Genomic DNA, 18,113 nt, shown 5'->3' on the forward strand with positions numbered 1-18,113 from the left:
GGCCAGGTAAATTGGTGGCTGTCTAGGAATGAAACACACACTATCCTCCAGCTCAAGGCACAAAACCGACCTCCTTCATGTCAATCAGCCTCTTCCACAAACCTCTCTCCCGTCCCCAGTGGTTGATGAAGCCACCTGACACACCCCCATCCCCAAATCTGTGCCTATCACCAGCACTGTCAGAACCTCCCACCTCCCTGGTGATAGTATCTGGTCTCTTGACCTACCCCACCATCAATCTGTGTCCAGCCTGAGCTTTCAGTCTAGTGGCAGTCCTCCTGGATCTGTGTAACACTAACTTCCCACCCTCTAAATCCACCATTCCATTTCCTGGCTTTATGAGTTTAAATGTACATTAGCCTTCACCATGATTTGATAGAAGACTTCCCAAACCTACCATGGACTCATCCTTTTTTGTGGCCATCATGTACTGGCAGGCCTTGGGACTGTTCTCCATAGCTTCTGCTCTCTTCCAGGCATCCAGTCGGAACCTTTCCATTACTTTTATCTCTTCCCTGAGGTCTGTGTTCTCTTTGACGAGCATCTCTATCTGGCTTCTGAGGCGACTCTGTGTGCTTGACCACTTTGTTTCCTTCCTTTTCAAGTCTTCCTGTAAATCTGCTATTTGCTGTTTCAAGGCCTCTCAAAAGAAAAGGTTACAGAATTAAAACAAGGCAACTGGAGAAGAGATACAACAAAATCAATACAACAAAATGCCAGCCCGCCACAGACAGCAGGAGAGCATGCCTAGACAGTAAGGGGCATTGGGTTTCCAGAGCTGGGATGTGGAGTCAGTTAAGTGCTTACCGTACATTGTCAACAACTGATCACAAGCCAAGACAAAGCAGATTCAGCTCCGAGTATGGCATAAGGGAATGCAGCCTAACCTAACCACTAACAAAAACCGCATCAATTCTTGAACAGACATCAACTTGTGCTAAAGAGAAAACAGAATCCAAAGTCAAAGCCACCTGCCCTGAAAATAGATGAGCTGAGAGATCCATGAGTACGGCTGTCCAAAGGGGGTGAGTTACCTCCATTGACTGCTCAGTCAGTGCAACACTGAATTACTTGCTAAATATCCCACCTCCTCCTCACTATTGCACTTGTCTTAGGAAAAAAAAAAAAAAAAGACATTAATGAGTAGAAAGCAATATTAAGAAAATGAAGGAGGTACTATGTTTGCCAAGCATCTACAGGACCCTGGGTTTGATCCCCAGCAGCACAACAGACAAAAAGAAAAGAGGAAGGAGGAGAAGGAGGGGAAGAAATGAGGGGCTGGGAATGTAGCAGAAAGGTAGAACATGCTTGCCAGTTTCCCAATGAGATTTCCCAGTAGTGAAAGAGGGAGAAATGAGCTGCTGTAGATGGAATAAACAAAACTAGTGAACAAACTTCTAGACCTGTCTATGATCAAACTGCAAATGTACACACAAAATCAAGACTAAAGTCAGGACAGTGTCATCAGTGATTTGAGAACTACAACAAAGACAATAGAGGACAGCACTAAACAGTCTCCCAAATAAAATTGGCGGGCCATTTTACTGACTCACTAGGAAAGACCCAAGAGCACAGAGTGATGGAATTCAGCTAGGATTATAGAGCTAGCTGGGAAGGATGGAGAGATGCTGCCTTCCTCTGTATCAGATGTCTCATGTGCCCTAAGAACACTAAGATCATCCTGAGAAACCAGTATTACTCTGATAACAAAACCCATACAAGCACACAACAAAACTTCTCATTTCTGTACTCTGATGCCCTATCATTAGGCTGAGGACTGAGTCCTGGGGTTTGAGCATGCTAGGCAAATGCTGACTTAAATCATCAGGCTTAAAACTTCACCATAAAACAAGGAGTACTCTTTTCGTGAGCACATGTCCCCAGGTGAGTGAACTACAGGGACAAAAATGGAGAAGAGACACAGGGAAAGGAGGTCCAGTGACCAGCCCAAATTGGGATCCATCTCAAGGGGAGGCTCCAAGGCCTGACACTATTACTAATGCTATGGTCTGCCCTCTGGAAGAAGTGGAGAAGGAGGGTGACCCATAGGAAGAACAGCAGTCTCAATTAACCTAGACCCCCAAGATCTCTTAGACACTGAGCTACTAACCAGGCACTAGCTGGTACAAGGTCCCTGGCACATATACAGCAGAGGACTGCCTGGTCTGGCATCAGTGAGAGAAGATGCACCTAACCCTCGAGAGACTGAGGCCCCAGGGAATGGGGAGGCCTACTGGGGTTGGAGGTGGGGGAGGGAAGGGGCATCCTCTTGGAGGAGGAATGAGATGAGGGCAGACCAGGAGGGGGATAACAACTGGACTGTTAAAAAAAAAAAAAAAAAAAAAAAAGATTAAAGATAATTAAATCATCATTTATTCCTAATGATATGACCTTGAATAAGTGCTTGCATTTTAAGGTAAAAAAAAAAATCTCAATAAAGGTATATGCAGACCAAATTAAATGCAGACAAAGTAAGACCATACAACAACATGATTAGGTTGATTCCATTCCAGGGATACAGGGGTAGTTAAACATGTAAATTAATAAATGCAATACAATACATAGAGACAAATCACATATTATCTCAATGGATGCGGAAAGCCTCTGACAATATGAATATCCCTTCAAGATAAAAAGCCCTAAAGAAGCTAGAAATAGAAGGCTGGAGAGAAAGGCAAGAGAAATAAAAGTGATACAAAAAGGGAAGAACTTCAATTGTCTGTGTGTGCAGACAACATGAACCTATACTTAAAAACTCTAACCCAGAATTCTACCAGAATGGCAAATTATATAGTCAATGAGCAAAAATCACTAAATTGCCAATACATTAAACCACATTCACTAATGCAATGTGACAGAAATCAGGAAAACAGTGTCAGTTATAATAGCTTTAAAAATACATACATCAGATTCCTAGGACAAAAATCTAACCAATGAGATAAAAATCCTTTACAGTGAAAACAATCAATCAATAAATAAACTGAACAAGACACTGTAGAATAAGATGAATTCCCACACTCGTGGTTTACCAGAATATATTGTGAAATGTTTGAACTACCAAAAGCAATTTTCAGATTCAGTGGATTTGAATCCCCCAAATACTTCACAGAAATAGAAAAACAAAGGGAGAGTAAAGGGCGTGGGGGACCTATCAGACTATGTGCTCTCTTCATTTCTAAGTTACTCCGCTGCCCTTCCTCCTCCTAACCGTGCTCTCCCCTTCTGCTCTAATGTCATCCTTCCTAGTTTTCTGTACCTTTTTAAAAAGGAAAACATCACATTTCCAAGCATCCTTTTTTTACAAGTTCAGTAAAAGTTCAAACATAAATTCAAATCATAAATTGAATAAGTTTACAACAGAGATGTTTTCATTTGTTTCCATTACAACTACTTATCTAGCTAGACATTCATTATCTGTTACTAGTCTACAGGTTAGAGTCTAAAACTATAATTTTTGGGTCTAAGTTAGCACTAAAGTTTTGTATAGATAAACCCAGCCAATATTTTATCTTCTGTCTGTGCATCTACAATAAGTCACTTGTTCCATTTTATGACCTTTGGTTAATTGTCTTACAGTTCTAAGGAATGTATTCTAAGTTGTAAATACCCTCTTTCTATCTCACAAGCAATTAACTCATGACACATGAAGACTGGCAGAGTTCTAACTGCAGTTTTTATATCAGAGAGGGCTTTAACAGCAGTCCTACTATACAGGGCTTCGTAGTTATTAGTATAATTTTAGGAATTCTTATAAAATCATCATTAGGAATTAAGAAATCATAGATTTGTCTGAATAGCATCACTACAAGACAGTACATCATCGTTGATCTGCAAAACTCTGCCCAAAAGGATGGACTAATACCTAGTGATTATTATATATATTTAATATCAGGAAAGGCACATTAATAGCAGGAATGTCTCCTTAAATGCCGTCCCCTCAGACTTGCCTACAAGGGCTCATTCAGCATGGTTCACAGTCCACAGTGAAACCATCTCAGGAAGGTACTGCTAGCTTTTAGAGTATCCTAGCAGGCTCCTGGCAGGCAACTAACACTGCAGGTGTGCAAATGAGAGGCAACATTGCCCTCTGCTGCAGTGCAACATGGGAAGTATGTGAGGCAGAAAGTGAGCTCACATCTTATGCAGCACAGGTACAGCTATGGAAAACTGTGCTGATAGGCTGGGATGTTTAACTTACAGTCTAACATACACGCTGGGTTTTATACTTAGCTGGGATGTTTAACTTACAGTCTAACATACACGCTGGATTTTATACTTAGCTAAATGAGTTTCATTAGGAAGCTTTGCATGTGTCAATGTATAGATACATTACTCTAGTTTTTCCTAGGTTTATAGTTCTAATAAATGCTAGAGACAGCTCAGTAGGTAAGAGCACCAGCTGCTCTTCCAGAAGACCTGGGTTTGATTTCCAGCACCCACTTGGTGGCTCATAACCATCTGTAACCCTAGTGCCCAGGAGATCTGACACCCTTTTTTGATCTTCAGGGGCACTGCACATATATAATGTACATACATACATGCAGGCAAATAACCTATACGTGTAGAAAATATAATTGAAAAAGTGCATGCATTGTTTTTAACTGCTACTTTCCTCTGCCATGCCCATGTTTACCTCTAAGATGAACAGAACCACTACCTGCCCTCTCACTTTGTAAGTTTTGTAACTAACTATGCCTAGTTAGTACATGGGCATAAAACTGCTATGAGTGAAAAGAGCTAGCACTGTGTGATAGGCATGACACTGAACCGGTGCACAGCCACTGTGTGACAGTCAAACTGAAGGCATGACACTGAACCNGTGCACAGCCACTGTGTGACAGTCAAACTGAAGGCATGACACTGAACCNGTGCACAGCCACTGTGTGACAGTCAAACTGAAGGCATGACACTGAACCGGTGCACAGCCACTGTGTGACAGTCAAACTGAAGGCATGACACTGAACCAGTGCACATCCAGATTCTGGCTTCTTGGTCCCCCAGGGTTTCTGCAGGAACTTTGTTACTGAATACAGGACTGGCAACTGTCTGTCAGAGTCACACTGTGATACGGTGTCACAGACACCTGTTTCTCTCCCTACCCACCCCCTTCTTGAGACAGGGTTTCACCCTCTAGCCTCTTCTCCCTCAGCCTTCTAAGACCTTGAATTAGTGACACACATGATTGCCAGCTCACACTTTCTTTCTGAAACATCGAAGAACTCTAATGGGACTCTCCCAAGATTGCTGTCTTTATTAACCTGGAGTGTGGTGTAGAGCCAGGTACCTGTATTTCTTCGCGCTCCTTTTTATCTGGGAATGTTCTTGCAGCTGCTGTGTACTTCTCAAAGACTTTGCGATCCTTCTGTAGTTTCCTTGTCTCCTCCTTTCTATACTCTTCTATTCGAGCCAGCTCTCTTGCTTTTTGTTGCTCAAAGTCAGCAATTTCTTTCCTACGATAAACATGCCACATTGTCATGGGACAGTCTCAGTATAATGACCTATGTTCACCCAAGTGTGATGGTATACACCTTCTCCGAGGGTAGATACAGGATCCCTGGAATACTGAAATATTCAACCCCAGCCTGAGCATCACAGTGAGACCCTTCATCACAAAACTAAACAAATCCCCAGTGCTAAAAAATAAGTAAATACAGTAAGTAAATCCATCTACAATCCACTGGCCTCAAAGGTCAGCCAGTTCACGTGCCCTAACACTCATTCATCAAGCATGTACTAGGTGCCCACTGTGAATCTAGGAAGCGGGATGCCACAGCCTACTACACTGCAATGGGAAACCATACAGTAACAGGGCCAGCACAGAGCTAGCTCTGCAGGTGAAAGGCTTACTGCGTGAATCTGATGCCGAGTTGGATCCCAGGGTGGAAAGAGGACAGAGTCCTGAAAAATGTCCTCTGACCACACTAGTACCATGTCAGGGATCAACCTCACAACATATACATGATACACAAATGGGAAAAAATAAATAAATGTATGACACATTAGAAGCATTAGGGGGAAAACAAGAAGCACACACAATAACAAATGTAAAAATAATTTTTAAAAAATGTAATAAATGTGGAAGGCTGGAGTGCACTAACACAGTGGCGCTTACAGAGCGGATTAAAGAAGACATTTAAGGCAGCCCAAGACTCAGAACCGGACTGCTGGGCTGGAACTGTGGCCCTCTCCCTTAAGAACGCAGACCTGGGCAGCTTTCCTGTCAGTACCTGTTTCCTCATTTCTAACACAGGAAACAATCCGTAAATCCTTTTACTTTATGATTTCAATGTTCTTGAAAAGTATACTTCTAATGAAGTTACAGAATTTGAAAAGTTACCTTGAGTGAAGAAGACATTTTAATTAAGTTCCTACTCTCTACCCACTATTTGTTTTTAAATTGCATTCTAATTTGCTTTACTTGTGTGTTCATGTCATGTGGGCGCACATGTAGACAGCACCTAACTGGTCTGTCTCCCCACCATGTGGATCCTGGAGACTGGCCTCAGCTCGGCAGGCTTAGCAGAAATGCCTTTACTAACTAAGCTAGCTTGTTGGCCCACAAACCTACTTGTAAAATAAGCATACAGTTACAAGATATAATTGTAAAAATAAAGATTTTTTTCATTAGAAAGTAACAAGATAATATTCTGCATCTAATTTTTAAACCCACCTCAGGTAACATATACAGTAACAGTTTCTGTTAGGTGAGTTAATGCTGGTCTTTAATTCTATTCTCTGGGGTCAGGCATATTTTAGAATTCACACTTCTGTAGACTTTTAGAAAAGAACAGAAATTATATCAGGACAGATGGTGGAGTAGGAAACTGGAGAAACCATCCAGCCACCTAAACAAACAAAACCAAGAGGCGGCAGCAGCCTCAGAGCTCTGGGGTGGAGAATGGTGAGCATCTAAGCATCTCTACAGGCGCTCCTAGTAACCCCTTTAGTCCCTAGGCCTCCTGGGGACAGTTGTGGGGACTATGCCATCCATCCTGAGGTACCTGAGGTGCAGGGCTGAGAGAACCATGAGGCCCTGTGCTCTGATCTGCCCCTCACATCACTGAGGGCAGGAAGAGCCAGAATGATGCTTCCACATCCTTCCCAGACAGGCTTGTTGGAAGATTTTAGAGACAACACAGCTCGTGAGGGTCAAAAAGGTTAACTGAAGCACCTGGCACTCGCCTGCTTCTCCACAAAGAACTAAAGCAACATGTATACAGCTGCTCTCTGAGGTGAGCAACCAACACTACAACAGCAGAAGAAAATGGAGCCCTGGGCCAAGCAGGTGAGATGGCTCCGTTCGTGGCATACTGACAACTGAAATTGAACCCACATAGTAAAAAGAAAAAAACAACTCCTGAATGTTGTCATTTGACCCCCACATGCATGCCCATGTAACTAACACACACACACACACATATTATTTTTTGAGACAGGGTTTCTCTGGAACTCACTCTGTAGACCAGGCTGACCTTGAACTCTGAGATCCATCTGTCTCTGCCTTCCAAGTGCTGGGATTAAAGGCTTATACCACCACACTGAGCAGTACATGTAAATTTAAATATTCATATAAAATCAGAAACCTTGTAAAATGTAGACATGTAGGGAATGGTATAATAACAAAGCCAAAATACCCTCATGTGTTACCAGGTGCCACAGACAAGGACTTGGCTCTGTCCCAGCAAACTTTAGCACACAGATGCTCCCAGCACTCTCTGTTGGCAAGTTTCAGTTCTCACAGGTTTATAATCCACAAGATACATAACCTGAAACCTGTACTGTAGTCTTGCTTTGGGAAAGGATTTCATATCTCCCAGGGAGCTAGGACCTGAAATTAAACTGCTCTATGGGTCAGAAATCCATGCCTATTCTCATATCAGAAATCCACAGACACTGTTCTGCATCGGCACATAAAATAGCCTCAGGGAACAAACCTGGCCCAAAAGAGTGGCTGCCTCGACCCACAGAATGCCCATACTATAGGAGATTGGTGTTTAGACAGAAAAGACACGCAAGGCATCATCATCCTAACCCCAACACACTGATAGACAACGAGACATTTGCCCACTACAACCTTGGGAATGGCCAGTGGCATATAGATTCATGCCAGAATGAAGACTGAAGGCATCACCCTTACTGCCATCCCTCACCTGGCACCATCAGTCCTGTCTAACTGAACAGGCAAAGCACTCTGTGGCAGCAATGCCCTGAGGGTGCTGGGGTGTGACCAGCACTCAGCCTTCATCCCACTCCAGGGCACACAGCCCACATGCATCTAAAAGGAAACTACAAGTACTAGCATTTACCTTCTGCTCACTGCAGTAGTCACTGCAGCTCCAGGAGTCAGGCAGACAGAGCCCACTACAGAAAAGCACAGCTAGTCAAAGTGCAGAGCTGTGGACACATCTACAAAGCACTCTAGAACCCAATGCTGGGGACATGGTGGAAGAGGGAGCGAGCAGAAAGACTGAGCACCAGACATCAGGGAGTCTGCTGTGAGACTGTGTCTCCTGACAATGTGAAGCTAGCCCATAGTCCCACCAACATGACTACCGAAAACATGAGGGGGAGCCCAAGAGTGGGAAAACCAGTCTTCCCCATGAAAAAGCACGCCAGTTAGTTATCCAATACCAAAGTCAGCCCTGAAAACGTACACACAAGTAACACACATATAGACAGACTGAGCAGGTTGTATTTAGGAATATACATGTATATACATACATGAATGCAATAACAATGAAAAAGAGGGCCATGAATTTAAAGAAAGCAGAGGGGTGTGTGGAAGTGTTTGGACGGAGGAGAGGGAGGGAAGGGAGAAATGTTGTAATTGGGTTATAATCTCAAAAAAAGAGTAAACAATGAGTAAGAAGAATGCCACCTACCCCTTGGTTAAAAGATACCTTTGTCTCCTCCCTCTAGGGCTAACCCATACACCAATTAAACCCAACAGGCATACAGAGAACACTATCCACTGTAAAAGGTGCATCCTTCTCAACTACGAATAGGCCATCCTACCATAGTGGACCATCTGTAGACATGAAACAATCCTCAGCAATGTAAAGGAAATGAAACCATGCAAAGTCCCTTGTCCAGCCAGAACAGAGCAAGTTCCAGAACTTAGTACAACTAAACCCAGCAAGCATACGGGGAAGGCACAACTCTGTGGGGTTTTTGGTTGGTTGGTTGGTTTAGGGGTTTTGTTTCTGCATGCTTGTTTGGAGCATAGGGCTTGATATAGGGTCTCATTCTGTCATTCTGTTACCCATGGTAGCCTCACATTTGTGGCATCCGCCTGCCTCAGCTTCCTCCTGCTGGGATTACAAATCTGAGCTATCACTTTTTTGATTTATTTATTCAAATTTTAATCTATTTTAAACTTTGTGTATTTGTGGTGATTTAAGAGTATAAAGCATCCTTTTTCTTAGAATGCTACAAAGGCACATTTCATTTGTATGCAAATAGTCCCATTCTAAAGCATCCAGTTTCCTTGCAAAGTGCTTGAGTGGTCACATACATAAACAGTAATAACAAAATATATTTACACTCTTAAAATGTTAAATCTGACTGAAATATATATATACATATGTGTGTGTGTATATATATATATTTTTTTTTTTACTATAGAAAAATTAGTGGGTTTTTTTTTCAGCATAACAGTGTGATGATGCTATGACTTCCAAATTTGTTTAATGATTGGCTTTTATTTCTGAAAAATTTTGTGTAATGAGTATAAAATGCTGAGTGAATTTTTAATGCTAAAACCCCATTTTAAACATCACTTTCTATGCATACATGGGAAACGACTAATGTGGCCAATTGTACCTCAAAAGTAACTGGTGTTTTATTTTAATGTTGTGTTTACACAGTGCAATGTTATTTTTTTTTTCTAGTGTCCTTTTACAAGGCAATTAACTGGCATTTAAAGTAACCTAAAGCAACATACTGTTGCTCTTTTTATAAAAATTTTCGCCGGGAATGGTGACACATGCCTTTAATTCCAGCACTCGAGAGGCAGGGGCAGGCAGATTTCTGAGTTTGAGGCCAGCCTGGTCTACAGAGTGAGTTCCAGTATAGCCAGGGCTACACAGAGAAACCCTGTCTCAAAAAAAACCAAAAAAAAAAAAAAAAATTTTTTTTTCTTCCAAAAGATCTTGGAAAAAATGATGATGAATTGGAAGATAATATGAAGTATCTCTGGACAATTCTAATTGTTCTTGAAATACAATGAAAACATGCCAGTGTTTCATACAAGGCTGTTTTAAGCTCAGTTCTTCATGCATCAGCATGCTTTCATGCTTGTCACTAGACTCAGATTTGGACAATGTTAAGAGGTGACCTCACTGCGGTGACATGGTTAACTCAAGTGCTATTCCTGAGGTACAATGGCCCTAACATGCTAGGCACAGGATCATCCAATATTGTTGAATTTAGGAAAAACAATGAAGTGAAGGCTAGGGGGAAAAAATTAAAAACAAACAGAAAACTCAAAAAAGTCCAGTAAAGTGAAGGTCATAATTTGCTAAAGAGGATACTGTAAGAGCAATAAAAAGGTCCACACAGATCTCTGAATTCATGTAGACTATTTGATTAAATTATTTGTGAGAGTTTTGAGGTACAGCTTTAGTGTTATAATAACTTTATAAAATATAAACTGTTTTATCAAAAATATTTATACATTGCAACAATAAATTGCTTTTGCCCTCCATAACTGCCAACACAAAATGCATAAAATGTGCTTAGTGTAAATGCTAGAGTTTGAGGTGTCTGCTTGGCCACTGTACAAAGTGGTGAAATTAAAAAGTATGCTCATAGCCCAGAGCGTTACAACGCACGTGAGCATGCACATGTGCAAGTGCATACTGTAGTCATCACTGTGATAGACAAGCAGAAGATGGCTAGACTGATGGAAGCCTACAATGTGTGTTAGTCACGTTTTGGGAGATCTGACTAAATATCCTTGAGTGTTTAAGACTCTGAGAGTGCATAGAGTTAACACAATGTCTTGGTTCCAGCTGATCACAAGTCTTCGCTCTTAATATTAAATAAATGCTGATGTTCTGAGCCACCACACCCAGCTTTTCTGGTTTGTTTTATTTATTTATTTTGTAGTACTAGAGACTGAACTCTCAGCCTCTCATTTGTGTGTTCAACCACTCACCGGTCTTGATTATATGGGGAGACTCAAAAATGAGAGAGAGAGAAAGAGAGAGAGAGAGGTAGGTGCTGCCTAGACAGAGAATCAGATATGCAGAAGAAAATACTACATGGAGATAAAAACAAGAGGGAAAGTGGCCATGAGACCACAGAGGCAGAGACCTCAGTGATACTCACGCCAACCAAGGCTCACCAAGGACTGCCTCAGCCACCAGAAGGTGGGTGGGTAACAAAGCCCAGCTAGAGGTCGGGACTTTAGCCTTCCAGCTTCTAGAAGCACAAATATTGGTACCCAAGACACAGTGCTTTGTTACAAAAACCTGGGAAATGACCTTGCTAGCCAGTTGACACTGGGTTCAGAACTACAAACTGATTTTTGAATTTCAACTTATCTTACCACTAAATGTTTCTCTATATTGTATGTGGCTAAACTAGGTCATTTCATTTAATTAAATTTTTTGAGACAGGTCCTCATGTTATCCAGTCTGGTCTTGAATGCACTATACAGTTGAGGGTAACCTTGAACTTCTGATGCTCCTGCCATCAGCTCCCAAATCCTGGGGTTGGAGGAGCTTGATGCCACACCTCAGGTTCGGAGTGCTGGGGACCGAAATACAGGACTCCTCATGCATGCAAGGTGAGCATGCTAGAAACTAAGCTATGTCGCCTCAACGAAAAATTTATTGATATGACAGAAATGTGTCCTCTTTTTCATTTATATCTCTTACAAGTGATCAAAACTTTGCCAAAACTTTGAACATAGTCTTAAAGAAACAATTAAATCATATTTTCTCTTCTCGTAGATGAAAACTTACCTCAGTTTTTCCAAGGCACTTTCTCGTTCAATACGAAGTTTAGCTAAAGATGTGTTCTCAGCTTTAAATTTTTCTATTTCTGATTCCAATTCAGTAACTTTCTCTCTTAAAACCTGAGATCGAACACTGTCACCTATAAAACAGACCATAAATTCTGAACTTTTTACAACCAAACACTAGCCATCTATGAATGCAACAGCCAAGAAGGTTTGCCATGGAACCAGTGCCATTATGAACCTGGCTTTCTAAAGCAAACAGTTTAACGTTAAGAAAGAATCAATGTTGGACAGCTGCTTGCTTGCAAACCTAGCACTCAAGAAGCAGAGGCAGAAGGAGTACTCTTAAGTTCAAAGGCAGCTTGGTCTACAGAGTGAGTTCCAGACCAACAAAGGACTGATGTTATAGGTAAAAAGAAACAGTTTAATTCAAATCCTTTAAAAAGACTAGCAAGTATAGAATATGAATTAATTCACACGCGATCTGAAAGGCTAATCAATACCCAAACCAGACATAAACAAAAGAAACACCTGCTGGCCATGGACACACACTTGTGATCCTAGTGCTCAGGAACTAAGGGAAAGGATCTCAAGTTCAAAGGCAGCCTGGGGCACACAGCAAGTCCAGGCCAGCCTACTGAACTGCTCAATATCCTATAACTTACAAACACACACACACACAGGGAAGGTGCAGGGGTTGCATAATTCCTTTTTTATTATTAAATTTGCTATTTAAAAAGTAAATATCAAAACTTTTGAAAACATTTTTTGTTGTTTAAAATTATATGTACATTATGTCTGCATGTAGATACGTACGTGTGAGTGTGGTGCCCAGAGAGGCCAGAGGCATTAGACCAACTAGAGCTAGAGTTACAAACAGTTGTGAGCCATCTCGTCCTTGGGTCCTTCGTAAGAACAACAGTGCTTTTAACTGTGAGCCTCTCTAGTCCCAAAACAGTGAATACTTTACCCTTGAGTTCAGCAATTCTAATCTGGCTATCACTTAGTCCTGCCTGCCTGAAAAATACATCTGGTCTTTACAACAAGATAAAAGTATGTTGTAGATAGAACATTGTAATACATGCCAATATCACTATAAAAGTACACAGGAAAAATGTCTACAAAGAAAACCCCCAAAATAGTATGGAATTTACCTTTGGAAAATTTAATCATAGATGTTTTTGGTTTGTTACATTTTCAAGCATTCAAACTTCCTGCATATTTGAGTTTATGTGTTAGAGCAATCTTAAAATATTACCTTAAGCAAAGAGCTGGAAAAGATGATGCAGCTAGTAAGAGCACTTGCTACCCTTCCAGGGGCTGTGAACTGATTCCCAGCACTCATACAGATGGTTAACAACCACTGGAGTGTCAGCTCTAGGGATCTGAGGCCTCTTCTGGCCTCCTCAGACACCACATATATATGTCAGATATACATATGCGCATGCACGCACACACACACCTTTACTCCAGAGCAGGCTGACTCAGACCTGTTCTGCTACTATGACTGAGACCACCTAGGGTGGAGTCTTCTGACCTGGTTAGGTCTACTGTTCTGCCACCTGTGTTCTTCTCTAAGACACTGCTACCCGCTGAGAGGCTGAACCTGTCTTCCTGAGATATTCCTGAGATAGCCGACAACCTATCCATTGGCAACCTAGTGCTAACAGCTCTGGCAGATCAAGGGCTGACAGGCTGGCAACAAACCATCAAGAGTGGCATGGCAGGGAATAGGCCTTCCCCCTTTATAAGCTCAGACTCTTAGTAAACATTGGGCCTTGATCGGAATCTGTCTTGGTCTCCTAATTTCTCTTGTTTCCTCCCATATAGCTCCAGCCTCCCTCTCAGGAACCCAGTTCCTGTAGCTATGGGCAGCTACAATGCATAAATATAATGAATGATAATGTTTATACCATCATGAAAGGTCAAGTCTAGGGAAGGGAAAAAATTGTATAACAGACATACACACATACACACACACACACTCACTCCACACTTTATCAACAATTTGTAATTTCTCAGTTTCAGTTCCTAGCAGTCAAGTACAAGCCAAATATATTTAATAGAAAATTCCAGGGATTATTTTCAAATTGTATTCCATTCTAAGTAGCAGCACAGTGAAATAGCACAGTGTCCCACTGAAGCACCGTCCTTCTGTCCAGCATATATCCACACAACCCAAAAAGTTACTCATTAGTCACTTAAGACCCATATTAGGTTATCAGATACACTGTTGCAAAACTGAAATGTTCATATTTAACCCTCAATGCCCCAAAGGAGAAGAGTGGTGTGCTGGCAATCTGATTGTGCCAAAGATAAAGTGCTTGACAATTACATGCACATTAAAAACAACAGTGTAGTGGCACACCCTGCAACATTTTCTCATGCCTTGACTTACCTGGTGGTTGATCTTGACTCAGGTTTAACTTGGATTCATTTTCCAAGTGTGAATCTAATTTTGGCTTTGGTTTCAAAGAAGGGAAGAATTTTACCATCAAGTCGGATGGAGGAGGAGGGCTTATGTGTCTGTCACACTTGAAGTCTTCTCCCTTCTTGACTGGTGCAATCTTCCTTTTTATTGTTTTGTCCAGAACACATCCTTCACTCTTACTGTGGCACTGTGCCTGGGGTGTACCATATATGGCTTCCTCTCTGTGGATAACACCATGTTCATATGGATTCTCCTCAAGGTCTGTCCAAGATCTTTCATCATCGAAGTCAATTTTACTCCCAACTTGTGAGGAGGGCAGTCTCAGTGGTTCCAATACTTTATTGTTCAGGCTTTCAACTATGACAGACTCGTCACTGCTACACTCTTTATCAGACAGATCCAGGTCTGCATCTCTCCATTTATCTTCCTGAGCCCTGGTGTCCCTAAAAGGTCCTTTGGCATCACAGACTTGTGGACTATCCTCCCTGTTGCTGAAGACCCTGTCCCCAACCTCGGTGGACGGTTTGATGGTAATGTCATGCTGCTCCTCAGACTCAGTGCTACTGGCGCTGTTGGCAGCGCCATCATCCCTTGCATCCCATTGGCTCTGGTTCTCAGCAGTGCTGGTTTGAAAGGCTTTCATACTACGTTTACAGGACAGTTCCCTCAAACCATCAGGTGACCCTGAACCCCAAGACAAGAGCATGGCCTCGCATTCACTCTCGTTCTCATGTGCGACACCGTAACGGGGAATCTCACTGCAGTTACTCTGACCCCTAGGATCTGCCTGCTGTGCCTCACGCTGCTGTACAGCTTTGACAGGAGTAGAAGACAGCCTGTGGCCTTCATAGATCTGCTGATCCCTTTCTAAGATTTTCAGTACAAATGAGGAATTACTAGAAAATGATATTTCATCAGCAGCCCGTTCCAAAAATAAAAATTCATCTAATTCCAAGTTTTCCTTTTCTTTTTCTCGTTCCCAAATCTCTAATTTTTTCTGAAGAGAAAAATCAAGGGAAGATTCTGTCTCTCTGTCTGTCTCACGTATCGGGCTCCTAGAGACCACACAGCCAACTGGTCCTGTGGACAGAGGAAGTCTCTCTCTCCCCTGTGTCTTACTCCACATCTTGCAGCCAGCATCCCAGGGCTTTTTGCATGCAGGCACATTTTCTTTATCATTAGCATGTACATTTCGTTCTACTTTGACCTGGTGTCTAAACTGTCCATCACGTTTCTTCCCCGTCTGGGCTTTCAGTCCTGGTGGGGAGAGACTTTCTCTCATATTGGTCTTGGTCACTTTGGGTTTCTGCCTGAGTGAGGCAAAGCCAGCCTTGGATCTAGCTTTACTGTCCTTTTTAACAGTGGGAGTTTCTGCACACAGGTCTTTATTTATGAGAGCAGTTTTCCTCTGCAAATGATGTCTGTCTACTTTAGACCCAGGCTGGTCCTCTGATGGGCTCTGTGTGCTTGCTGGCTTACTTTCTTTTCCCTTTTGAAATTTAGATTTAGCATTAGTAAACCTAGCTAAACCTTCTCCTCGTTTTAAAAATGGTTGCTTGGGTTTCGTTTTCACTAGCAATGGTCCTTCTGCTTCCTAAAGTAAAAAGACAAAATCCAATTAATTTGCATATACAAGTCATCTCAGTCATTTCTGAAGCCAGTCTCCCTGAAGACTGATAGCTATGGCAACAGCGCTCCGCTTACCTGCAGCTGCTTCTGTCTAAGCTCTCGCTCTTCCAGTTGAATCTGCTCTTCTAAGTAGTCCTCAAATGTCTGCTGCTTCTCTCTAACGGCAGCTTTGATGGGCCTAATCATAAAAACCAAGTCACAAACACTCAACTTACAATGTAAGTATTTATACTCGTGTAACAGTCAATACCTCGGCCTGCACTATAAGCTAACATTCTCCAGGACCAGGGGCCAGCTTAGAGGTTAACAGCAGAGACAGGCTTCACATGTGCTAGACCTTGGTTCAATCCCCAAAACAAAAGAAAAAAAAGAACAAGGTATGATGATAACTATGTTAACAATCCTAGCACTCAAGACATTAAAGCAGGCAGAGGCCAGTCAGAGCTACACAGTGAGGCTGTCTCAAACAAAATAGGGCAGGTAAAGGTACCTGCTGTGCAAGCCTTGAGACCCAAGTTCAAGACCCAGAACCTACAGTGAAGGAGAGAACTGATACCCACAACTTTTCCTATATCCTGCACACAGAGCAGAAAGAAAATAAATTTAAACAAAATAAGCAAAAAGACCTCTATTTACCTTCCCCTTTGAAACCTAATGAAATCTACAATCCTTCTCTAGCCCCCCAAAATACAAAAATATGTAAGTCTACACAGGACTTGGGGATACTAAAGAACCCTTCTGAGCTCTACCCACTGGCTGCAGACACACTCACTGAATGGAGTAACCAGTCATTGTTTAATCTTAATATTAAGTGCACATTTTTACAGTAAGAAAGGTTGTCAAGTAAAGCCGTAATCAGAAGCTATCTGCCCTATAATGTTAGAAATTCAAAGATATAAAAAATTAAACTATTTAAAGATACTTTTGTTTTTGAAGACAGGGTTTCTCTGTGTAGCCCTGGCCATCTGGAACTTGCTGTATAGACCAGGCCAGCCTAGAACTCATTAGAGATCCACCTGCCTCTGCCTCCACTGCCCAGCTGAAATAACATTTCTTAATTTCCCTAACTTTAACTAATGATGCAAATATAATTTGTAGCTGACACCAAGTGGGAAATTTCAACATCTGGCTTTCCTTTTTTCCACAACTGTATTTAACTATAAGGCAACATTTCTTTAAATAGGAGGAGCACATCAAGGCCACCCTGTTTATTTCAGGCTGTCTTCAGATTCTGCTGTGTAGCCTCAGTGCTAGGATTACAGGCCTGAACCACAATGCCCAGCAGAAGGTGTCCAGTACAATGTCATGGCTACTAGAACTGTCCTTACTTCCAACACGGTCTCTTGCTTAATGGAATGCAATGGTTACATCATCAGGCTGGTGCTCTGAGGCACATTGAAGAGAGACAAGCAAGCATAGATTTCTCCAACACAGAGCTCAATAAGGAAAATACCACATGGTTCATTTCTCAGTACTCTGAGTAAGAGCTGTACCTTTCGTCAATATTAACCACTCCTGAAGAATCGCCACGGCTTTGTAAGCTCACATCCTTCCCTTCCTGACTCCTCCCCATCTTCCTTCCCCAACGTGGCAAAGCACCTTCCCCTAGAAGAAAATTAGGGACAACTTAGTTCAAAAACTGCAGAATAAAGTTTTAAGACATAAGATGATCACAAGCTACTAAAATATGTAATTAAATGTAGTACAGAGGGCCTATGTCTATGTAGTACATAGCCTAGTATAGATCACTTGCCTAGTGAACCCAAACCTTAAATTTGATGATCCCCGGCACCACAAAAACAAAAAGGAAGGATTTGAAAAATACAGCCAAGTAGGCTGGCATGCATCTGTAATCCTAGCACCTGGGAGGCAGAGACAGGAAGACAGCCATAAATTCAAAGCCAGCCAAGGCTATATAGTAAGATCCATTCTCAAAAAACAAACAGGAAAGAAAGAAAGAAAGAAAGAAAGAAAGAAAGAAAGAAAGAAAGAAGAAAGAAAAAGAAAGAAAGAAAGAAAGAAAGAAAGAAAGAAAGAAAGAAAGAAAGAGGAGGGAGGGAAGGAGGGAGGGAGGAAAGTAGGGAGAGA

The 18,113-nt window shown here is 41.9% G+C and overlaps 1 protein-coding gene across 2 annotated transcripts in view; it reads right to left on the reverse strand.

Moving 5' to 3' along the window:
- Cenpj (centromere protein J) overlaps nucleotides 1-18,113 on the reverse strand; it is a 44,602-nt gene that overhangs the window by 6,946 nt on the left and 19,543 nt on the right. For both annotated transcript variants that reach the window (XM_021181857.1, XM_029468694.1), the window contains exons 5-10: nucleotides 17,519-17,630; nucleotides 16,101-16,203; nucleotides 14,364-15,990; nucleotides 11,970-12,102; nucleotides 5,285-5,450; nucleotides 398-640 (exon numbers count right to left, since the gene is read on the reverse strand). In XM_021181857.1, the coding sequence (XP_021037516.1) occupies nucleotides 398-640; nucleotides 5,285-5,450; nucleotides 11,970-12,102; nucleotides 14,364-15,990; nucleotides 16,101-16,203; nucleotides 17,519-17,630 (2,384 nt within the window). The remainder of the gene's footprint in view (nucleotides 1-397; nucleotides 641-5,284; nucleotides 5,451-11,969; nucleotides 12,103-14,363; nucleotides 15,991-16,100; nucleotides 16,204-17,518; nucleotides 17,631-18,113) is intronic.

Source organism: Mus caroli, chromosome 14, assembly GCF_900094665.2.
Source record: "Mus caroli chromosome 14, CAROLI_EIJ_v1.1, whole genome shotgun sequence".
NCBI lineage: Eukaryota > Metazoa > Chordata > Mammalia > Rodentia > Muridae > Mus > Mus caroli.